Source organism: Lactuca sativa, chromosome 2, assembly GCF_002870075.4.
Source record: "Lactuca sativa cultivar Salinas chromosome 2, Lsat_Salinas_v11, whole genome shotgun sequence".
In the NCBI taxonomy this organism is placed as follows: Eukaryota; Viridiplantae; Streptophyta; class Magnoliopsida; order Asterales; family Asteraceae; genus Lactuca; species Lactuca sativa.
In genome coordinates, this window is record NC_056624.2 from 213,492,555 (window position 1) to 213,503,503 (window position 10,949).

At 44.0% G+C, this 10,949-nt stretch overlaps 1 protein-coding gene across 1 annotated transcript; it reads right to left on the reverse strand.

The window, feature by feature from the left end:
* Positions 1–10,397: 10,397 nt before the first annotated feature.
* LOC111912215 (uncharacterized) lies at positions 10,398–10,949 on the reverse strand. Its single transcript, XM_023907938.1, has one exon. It carries the CDS (start codon positions 10,947–10,949, stop codon positions 10,398–10,400), a length of 552 nt encoding a protein of 183 aa, XP_023763706.1.

Here is a 10,949-nt window from a genome sequence, read left to right on the forward strand (position 1 = left end):
ACAAGGAGCTTAAGGAGATTAATGAGTCCACTGCAACTCCTCAGGAGATCGCTGAATTTCGGGCGCATGAAAGGGATGCTACGAAAGTGGCTTGCATCATGACGGCCACGATGACAGCGGAACTCCAAAAGTCTTATGAAGATTTCTACCCTTATGACATGCACCAAGATTTGATGGAAAGATACCATCAAAGTGCAAGACAAGAGAGGTATGAGATCATCTGCTCCATGATAACAACCATGATGAAGGACGGGGAATCCGTCACGAGCCACATGCAGAAAATGCAAAGGTATGTGGATCGTTTGCTGAAGCTTAATGTGAACTTCCCGGAGGATCTTGCAATAGATATTATTTTGCATTCCTTACCATCGTGCTATGATCAATTCCGCATGACATATCACATGAACAAGGAAGAAGTCACCCTCAGCAAACTTCAGGGACTTCTCAAGACCGCAGAAACAGGTCTTAAGGGGAAGTCGGTTGCTATCACTCCTACTCAAAACTCTACTCCGGTTTTGGCAATCGGGAAGAATCGAGGGAGGAAGAGAAAGAGCTCTTCTAAGGGTACCAAGGTTCGGACCCTTGATGGCTCTTCTTCAAGTAGAACCAAGAAAGGTTTCGTTACTCCTTCTTCTGACCCAAAAGAGGCTGAATGCTTCTATTGCCATGAAAAAGCTCATTGGAAGCGGAACTGCCCAAAATACCAGCAAGATGTGAAGGATGGGAAAGTTAAACCCAACCATGCAGGTATTTACACTATCATTTCTAATAACTCACCCCATTCTAATTCTTGGATCCTTGATACCGGGTGTGGTATTCACATTTGTTGTGACTTGCAGGGACTAAGAAGAAGTGAGAATGTGGAGCAAGGAAGGATAAACTTGATCATGGGGAATAGGAAAGTTATACCTGTTACCAAGATTGGAGTTTATACTTTATCGCTAAGTAGTGGGTTTAGTTTAGATTTGAATAAGTGTTGTTATTCGCCAGGAATGGCAAGAAATATTATTTCCTTTCATGCTTTGTACAAACAAGGGTTTACCTTTTCATTTAATAATGAAGTTGGTTCTATAGAAGTTTTCTATAATAATGTCTTTTATTTTAAAGCATTACCTTGTGATGGTGTGTATGAAGCTGTATCTGTTGTAGATAACTTGGGAAATAATGTTTTGTGTATTGATTCTACTAATAATAACTTGGATAAAGCATCATTATGGCATTGTTGTCTTGGACATATAAGCAAGAAACGCATAGGCCAACTCCAAAGAGATGGAGTCTTGGAGTCATTTGACCTAAAGTCAGATGATAGTTGCGAATCATGCTTACTTGGAAAAATGACAAAGTCACCCTTCACAGGTTCATGTGAGAGGGGTGAAGGTTTGTTGGACCTTATACACACGGATGTGTGTGGACCATTCAAACATGCCACAAGGGATGCTAATCGTTATTATTTGACTTTTACTGATGATTATAGTAGATATGGATATGTCTACTTGATCAAGCATAAGTCAGAGACTTTCGAGAGGTTTAAGGAATTTAAACAGGAAGTCGAGAATCAATTGGGCAGGAACATTAAGATGCTTCGATCCGATCGTGGTGGTGAGTATCTTAGTTCAGAGTTCCTCGACTATCTAAGGGAATGTGGGATAGTCTCACAATTGACACCTCCCAGGACACCCCAGTTGAATGGTGTGGCTGAGAGGCGTAATCGAACCTTGTTGGATATGGTTCGTTCCATGATGAGTCGAGCTACGCTACCAATCTCATTCTGGGGGTATGCCTTAGAGACTGCCGCCCATATCCTCAATCTAGTCCCTACAAAGAAAGTTGCCAAAACTCCTCACGAGATGTGGACTGGTAAAGTACCTAAACTAGACCACATCAAGATTTGGGGTTGCGAGGCTTTCGTGAGACGCGAGACTCATGATAAGCTCGAACCTCGAAGCGAGAGGTGTATTTTCATCGGCTACCCACAACATTCCTTTGGTTACCTCTTCTACAGACCTAGTGACAATGTGGTCTTTGTAGCAAGAAGAGGAGTCTTTCGAGAAAGAGAGTTTATAAGCCAAGGAGACAGTGGGAGGCAAATTGATCTTGAAGAAATTCAAGAATCAAGCGGTGAAGGAACTTCAAACTCTAGCCCTCAACTTGAGGAGGAAACTCCTGTTGAGCAAATTGACAAATCTGTACCTCTGAGACGTTCCACGAGAGTTAGGAGTGCACCTGAGCATTACTATGGTTTCCATATTACTGCAGAAGGTGAGACACTTATTAGTGATGAGACACTAGTAAGTCAAGATGACCCTAACAGCTACGAGGAAGCCATGGCAGGCCCCGAGTCTGCTAAATGGAAAGAGGCTATGGATAGCGAGATACAATCCATGTATGACAATCAAGTTTGGAACTTGGTTGAAAATGTACCAGGTCGTAAGACAGTAGGGTGCAAATGGGTCTTCAAGAAGAAGACCGACATGGATGGTAAAGTACACACTTATAAGGCTAGACTGGTTGCAAAGGGCTTCTCTCAAATTCCTGGAGTGGACTATGATGAGACCTTTTCTCCGGTAGCCAAGATTAAGTCTATTCGGGTTCTGTTAGCCATAGCTGCGTTTCATGATTATGAAATATGGCAGATGGATGTCAAAACCGCTTTCCTTAATGGGAAGTTGGCTGAAGATGTTTACATGAGTCAGCCAAAGGGTTTTGTCAGCAACGAGTACCCTAATAGAGTGTGTAAGCTTGAGAAATCCATTTATGGATTGAAGCAAGCACCTCGCAGATGGAATCTTTGCTTTGATGAAAAGGTCAAGGAATTTGGCTTTTCTAGGAGTGAAGATGAATCTTGTGTGTATGTCAAGGCTAGTGGGAGTATAGTTAGCTTCTTGGTATTGTATGTGGATGACATACTGCTCATAGGAAACGACATTCCAACCCTGCAGGAAGTAAAGTCCTGGCTTGGGAAGTGTTTCGCTATGAAGGACCTTGGTGAAGCTGCCTATATTCTAGGGATAAGAATCTTGAGAGATCGGAGTAAAAGACTAATTGGACTTAGTCAGAGTACCTACTTGGATAAGGTGCTGAAGAGATTCAACATGCAGGACTCCAAGAAAGGAGAGTTACCCATCCAGAGTAACACCAGGTTGAGTAAGACACAAAGCCCTAGCACTGAGGCTGAGATAGCAGAAATGAGTCGAACACCTTATGCTTCGGCTGTAGGATCGATCATGTATGCTATGACGTGTACTCGACCCGATGTAGCTTTTGCCTTGAGCATGGTTAGCAGGTATCAGGCGAACCCTGGCAAGGCACACTGGACTGCGGTAAAGAATATCCTCAAGTACCTACGGAGGACTAAGGACTGGGTCCTTACCCTCGGTGGGAGTGATAACTTGAGAGTTGTAGGGTATAGTGATGCTAGCTTCCAGACTGATAGGGATAATTTCCGCTCTCAGTCGGGCTGGGTCTTTACCCTAAACGGAGGAGCAATTTCTTGGAAGAGTTCCAAGCAAGAGACAGTGGCTGATTCTACTTGTGAATCAGAGTATATTGCAGCTAGTGAAGCAGCAAAGGAAGCGATATGGCTGAAGAACTTCATTGGAGACCTTGGAGTTGTACCAGCTATTAAAGAGCCAATGGAAATTTTCTGTGATAGTGAAAGTGCTGTTGCCTTAGCCAAGGAACCAAGGGATCATGGGAGATCCAGTCACATCGACAGAAAATACCATTTCATTAGACATCGGATCGAAGAAGGACTCCTCGTGGCAAAGAGGGTATCATCGGATGAGAACCCAGCAGATCCCCTCACGAAGGGACTGAGTAGGGTTAAGCATCTCCAGCATGCTCGGAGCATAGGGCTGAAGGATGATATAAGTTTTAGTAGTTAGATAACTCAGAAATTTGTAAAGTGTAATTGACATTTGATGATGAATAAAAGGTGTTTTATTTATGAGTAAAGTGTTGCTATCTCTTGTCAATCGTTTACTATATTTCTTTTGCATGTTTTGACTTCCAGAATAATTTTGTTTGGAGTAACATATTATTCAAACCTCCACAGTCGGTCATATGTCGGAAGTAGGTATGAATCAAGACTGTCATGATGGGTTGTAGAGGTCCAAGGTGTTGGACAAGGCTACAACAATCATGAGTGCTCATAAGTTCTGAGCATTGGACTCAACCCACGCTCACTGGAATCACTTCATGGAATTCTATCTCGAGTGATCGTGAGACGGTAATATCATATAAGTCTTCAAACCTAGAGATATGATTTGTTACTTACAAGTTGGTTATGCATTGACTGTACAAAACCGCATTGGTAACTCGATGTTATAAAACGTACTTTTGTGTGTAATTCAATGAGTGGTAGAACAAACATATGAGTCGAAGTTTATCTGTTCCTTCTTGGATTAGAAGCTGATATCTGGGCCCCTCGATGATTTTGTTTTGACCCATGTACCGGGCCCGGTCAGAACTAAGTTGATGTGTTCAATTAAGTTCTATGTCAAACAAATCGGAAATCGGGAAACAAATGCTGGACAAGAAGTAAGACAATGTTCCATGTATTTGTCCGGCTGATATCTAGAACGGAGGATTATATGATCACTTATCTTAAATGGCGTACCATCATCTTCTCAAGTTTCGAGAAACCTTGTAAAGAGCTACGATTGCCGGTCGGTTCCTGAAGTACTAGAGATATAGTTATTAGACTTATCCAAGTGGGAGACTGTTGGATAAGGTGTCTAAGTCCATAACTATTTCGGGCTTGTACTTGACCCGACCCGGCATGGTCCATTTGGGTTGCATGGCACCATGCAATTGGATAGACTAAATGAGAGAAATAACACGTGGAGATTATTAATATATTATAAGTTCTAATATATTAATAATATTATTTGATTAGTTGATCAAAGAATTAATTTGGAATTAATTAAGTGATCAAAGGATAACTAATTAAATATATGGGTTGATTGTGTAAATCATCCATATCTTGTATAGTGGGCTAAGAGGCTCCATGGATTATCAAGTTGGGTTCTACCCATAGGATGCTCCATGGATGCTCCATGGGAGTTACAAACCCATGGGTCATGGAAATGAAGAGTCATGACACATTAGGGTTTACATGGTGTAACCCTAGATGTGTCAACACTATATAAGAAGCATATTCTCCACCAAAATCGGCACTACTACTACTACTACTACTAAGGAAACAAGAGGGCTTGGCCGATTTTTGTGAAGTGTGTTATCTCAAGAGTCTTTCCAAGAGCATTTGGTGTTGTGTGAAGCATTTGAGGCATCACACTTGGGGTGCTAGGCTCACAAGGTTTCAAGGAACATAAGCAACAACAAGGTAAGTTATTCTATCTATGATTCAAGTTAAAATTGTTCCCCATGTATGCTAGATAGGAATATAACCTTGGAATTCAACTTTGCATGATAATTAGACAAACATAGATCCAAGGTTATTAGGGTTGCATGTACACTTAGGAAGTGTTAGAATGCTCAAAACCCATCAGGAACACCGTCGATGCTCGCACTGAACGGTCATCTGCAATCTCTACGTCTAGAGGGAAATCCAACATGCCTAAAGACTCGGAAAATCTCTTGCTGAGCGTGAGAGAAACAAACGATCGGGTAGCACCCGAATCAAACAATACCTGAACTGGGATACCGTTCACATGGAACGATCCTAAACAGAGCACATACATAACATATCAAAATCACAACAGCATATCATAACAGCATAAATAAGAAGTCATACCTGTCACCACATTGGGTGCAGCGCATGCCTTCTCGGTAGTCAACTGGAATGCCCGGGTCCTCACCGCTGGAGCCTCTGCCTTGCCCTGCCGACCATCAGTGATCCGCAGGGTCGCTGGAGCTGGTGCCTTCATTGGCGCTGATGCTACTGTCAACTGGGGGCAATTGGCCTTCTTGTGGCCCCTCTGGTTACAGTGGAAACACAACAACTCAGACGTCTAAACAACCGGTGCAGGGGCAGTATAATCCCTGCTGAAATGCCCCGTCTTGCCGCACTTGTAGCAGCCCGACGATCCCAGTCTACATGCCCCCTCATGTGGCCTGCCGCATTTCCTGCAGCGGCCTGGTTCTCCTTGGCCTTTCGGCCTACCATCTGATCCCTTGGGCTTCTTACCCGAAGCCCCAATCAACTGCCCCTCCTCTACTTTCCTCTTCCGGACATGCTACAGATCGATCTCCTTCTCCCTCGCCCTGGCAATCATGGACTCCAGGGTAGGGCAAGCTGAAAAGTTAACATGCTCTCGGATGTCAGCCCGTAGCATGTGATGGTAGCGGGTCCTCCTTAGATCCTCATCCCCCGCGTATTGGGGCACTAACAACACCCTCTCCCAGAACTTGGTGGTGATCTCCGCCACAATCTCCGTCGTCTGCCTCATATCTAAAAACTCCCTGGCCAGCTGCTGAAGCTCGACAACCGGCACAAACTCTGCCCTGAACCTGGTCACAAAGTCCGACCAGGTCATAGCCTCAATAGCCGAGGCTCCCAATGAGTCACCGAAGGACTCCCACCAATCTCTAGCTTGGTCTCGTAAACATCCTGCTGCATATCTCACCTTCGACCCCTCGGGGCAGAAGCTGGTCAGCTGTGCGAACTCAATTTCCGCAATCCATCGTCTGGCAGCAATGGGGTCGTTCGCCCCATGGAAATCTGGGGCACCACTGCCCCTGAAGTCCTTAAAGGACAGTGTGCGAGATCCTGACTGGCCAGATGCCATGTCACTCCTGAACGCCCTGAGGCGGTCCTCCATCAGCTCAACTATCCCTTCCTTGATCGACCCAAAAATGATGGGGGTCGACTCAAGGATGCCTCTGGTGATCTCTGACGCGATGAACTTGCGTAGCCTCTCATATACTGGCTTGAAACCTGATCCCGAACCCGATCCCTCTCCAGAACTGCCAACTGTTGGCCTCTGACGTAGTACCACCATTCTACAATACATACAGACAACTATTAGTGATACTGATACCTCTAAAGGAATCACATCTATTACAAGTTCCCCGGTCTTGTCTTAGCCTTCCTCAATTCGGGTACGGATCCTCTACCTTCAGTAGTACGGGCCCATACTACCTTCCACATCTATCTGTACCTTCCTCAAGGACTTCCTTGACTCCACCCAACCCTGTCCTCAGCTGCTGAAGGTCTCTTTGTAATGCCAGTTAGCCATTACCTAAATACAATCACATGCAACGAGGTTCAGATAATCCTTCGAGTAAGGGACTCATCCCTACAACGGTTAGGACTCAAACAAGAGCTACGCAATAGGGTCAAATCCAACACTCTGAGATTATTCAACCCTGATCACATGTGACTTTAATGCATTCACCTAACAGCTAACTCCCATCAGTCAAAACCCTCATAGCACAAAGCAAACAACATTCGGACAAAAGGGAACAATCTCAAGCAACTCTATCCTCATAACAGGAACTGCACTAGGATACAATGCTAAGTTCATACTATCAGGCATAACCTAGTCAGGCTATCCTACTGTTGTCTACTCAATTCTAGCAAGCAACTCTCAGAAGCTGAAGCACATAAATCAGGCACATAAGGCATCACTCCTAGATCCTTAGTTCTATTCTAGCATGCTGTTCTACTGAAACTGACAAACGTAACATAAGCTTGTATGGGTACTTTGGGGAATACTTACTTGAGCTCGGCCGGTCGCGCACATCACACACTTTTTCTTTCTAAAAACTCTTCTGTTTTATTCTTTAGAAAATCATTTTCTTCTAAAATCTTTTAATCCCTCTGTTTGAGTCCAGACGCCCCCGAAGGTGTTTCCGAATCCCTCAAACCAGGGCTCTGATACCAACTTGTAATGACCCAATTTTCACGCCCAAAAATTTAAATTAAATTAAGTGGTTTGTAAAACATTTGTAGTAAAATATCATCTGATCATATCGTCTCATAAAACATATCTCGTGTTTGAAATCCCAAAACATGAAAATAATAATAATGTCAGAGTATAATCCCAGAACATCTCATTATGCGGATAACCAAAATGTGTGTGTATGATGTGCTTCTACCGCGCCAGATCCTTCCCCTTCGTTGAAGAGGTACCTGAAACCAAAACTGAAAACTGTAAGCATGAAGCTTAGTGAGTTCCCCCATCGTACCACATACCATACAATCATATCACATACATACTGCCAGGCATTTCTGGGGTGCCCGACCTACCCGGTACGGCCATTATGGGGTGCTGACCTACCCGTGTCAAGCCATTTTGGGGCGCTGACCTACCTATGTCGAGCCATTCTGGGGTGCTGACTACCCTTCGGTCCAAACAACCGAACCTCGGGGACTATTTCACCCCCTACTACTACTATCACATATATCATAGCATAATCTATTGTCAGACATATCTGGGGTGTCCGACCTACCCTTCGGTCCTAACAACCGAATCTCGGGGACTCTTCCACCTCCTATTACCTCTATCTCATGTAACATATCATGCTAGCAACTAAACATGTCATATCATATTGTTAGGCATATCTGGGGTGCCTAACCTACCCTTCGGTCCTAACAACTGAACTCTATCACTATCACATACCATATCACGCTAGCATATATCATATCAGGTAGTAACAACACAGATGAATATCACAAAGACAAACATCTAGCATACGATCCCTACTGGTGGGCCGACACTGTGGCCGTAGACCCACCACTACTGGAAGGTAACTCACCTCGTAGTAGTTGCTGAACTGTGCGGGAATCCTCTGACTGCTACTGCTACTGCTCTGAAAATCCTTCGGCTAAAATTCCCAAAAAACACTTAGTCAGAAACTAACATCTACTCTTAGGGTAAAATGACCATTTTACCCCCTCTGACCAAGTCAAAGTCAAATTCACTTCTAGTTGACCTGACTCGCCGAGTTGGCTCGCCAACTCGCCGAGTCCCTATCCTTCCATTAGACCTCAAACCCGTCTCTACTCGTCGAGTTAGGCGATGACTCGGCAAGTTTTTCTTCTAAATGAACATCGACTGAATCCTCATCCGACTCGTCGAGTTCATCATCAACTGATACTCATGTCCTACCCTTCACTCGTCGAGTTATATGAACAACTCGTCTAGTTAATATTCATCCGATGAACACGTTTTGTCCTCGACTCACCGAGTCCGTTCATGCACTCACCGAGTACCAAGAATTTCCAGAACAATTTGCTTAGTTCAGAATGTTGGGACACTCCCCGGGACTCCCTAAAACCTTTCCACACTCAACTGGTCCTTTTGACCCTCACTGATATGGGTCAGAACTCATGGACTCACCGAGTCCAGGAATCGACTCGCCGAGTTGGTCACATCCCCTCCTTAAAACTTTGATTTCTGATGTATAACACTTGACCAAAAGATAGATCCAATCCCCTAAACTCGATCTAGCACGTAAAGTTACAAACTTTACATGCATGCATGGGACTTTTGAGCTTAAAAGGCTCTAAAATGGTTCTTTTGTTGCATGGGGCCTTCCTTGGGTGCAAAAGCAACCCAAATCTGCCTTGTGACTCCAATAATGACATGATCCAGAAGCTCAAACCCCTTTGCAAACATGGTTGCGCACCAAAAATGGCTTATAAAAGCCCTAAATCACCTCAAAGAGGGATCTAACAAATGAATGAGCAAGTTTCAGACTTTATACCTTCTGTAAACTGCAATTGATGAACCAAACTCAAATCCTTCAGTCTCCTCTTGATCCTTATATGCTCTTCCTTCTTCCTTGGGGTCAAAACTCACAAGAATCACTAAAAAGCCTTAGATTTTCTCAAAAACGGCTAGGGTTTGCTATGAGAAGTGTTTGGGAGCATAAAGGGGGGAATGGAGGCTGCATAAGGTCGTTTAAATAGGGTGCAAACCCCTGGATTAGGGTTTTTGTCCAGACAGCGGCTACTCGCCGAGTCCGGGACCCAACTCGCCGATTCCGCAACTTAAAATCCGCGTCTCAATCCGCTTCTACTCGGCGATTTAGTCCTTCGACTCACCGAGTCCAAGGCCAAAAATGCTAAAATAATTGAAGATTAATAACAGAATATGTACCAAGAAACAGGTGCTACAGTTCACCAAGCCTATATATAGGTGTTAGGGGTGAGGAGTAGATTGATGAACAAAAGAGAATAGAGGAGCTTATGTGTGTGTATTTGAAGGTGTTCTAGAGAGAGAAAAGAGAGTGTGCGTTAGTGCGTGTGAATCTTGTATCCGGATCTTCATTCATATCAATACATACAAGATTCATCATCTTTTTTTCTCCTTCTCTTCTATTTGATCTGACATCATCCGTTTGATTGAGATTCCACACCATCAAACGGATCTGATTGATACACAAGCAGATTGTGGACTTACAATTGGAAAAAGAGGTTGATGTTGAGATCAAGAAGAAGAATTCGATAGTTGGCGATTCTCGGTGGAGGGTTGGCGATGAGAGGAGCCATTGCGGTGGCTACCATTGCGGTTGTGGTTGCTGCAAGTGTTGTTTCTATTGTTGTTGCTGCAATTCTGAGGTGGAGAGGGATGGCCTGAATAGATAACAGTAGGAGCCGAGGCGTGATCCGAATGATGAGTTGTGGCTTGACGGGTTCGAGAAAGGCGGCTTTCCTCAAGTGTGAGGATGGATCGAGCCTGAAGTAAATTCGGGAGAGGATCTTTGTAGCGTATCAAAACAACAAGGTGGTCATATTTTAGGTTTAACCCATTAAGAAAATACATAAGAAGAGTGTGTTCAGGAGCAAAATTCCCAATGTTACCAAGCAAGTCGGCTGTGACTTTCATCTTTTTGTAGAACTCATTGACTGATCGATCTCCCATGGACATTTTCCTGAGTTTGTTCTCTAGTTCCATGGTGTGTGCTTCCTTGTTGTCGCGAAACAGTGCTTCAATATCTAACCATAAAGAGTTGGTAGTGGATCCGGGTTTTGTAACCAT

What these genes read in the sequence shown, in the direction of transcription:
- LOC111912215 (XM_023907938.1), bottom strand. Translation starts at nt 10,949, where the DNA reads ATGGTTACAAAACCCGGATCCACTACCAACTCTTTATGGTTAGATATT.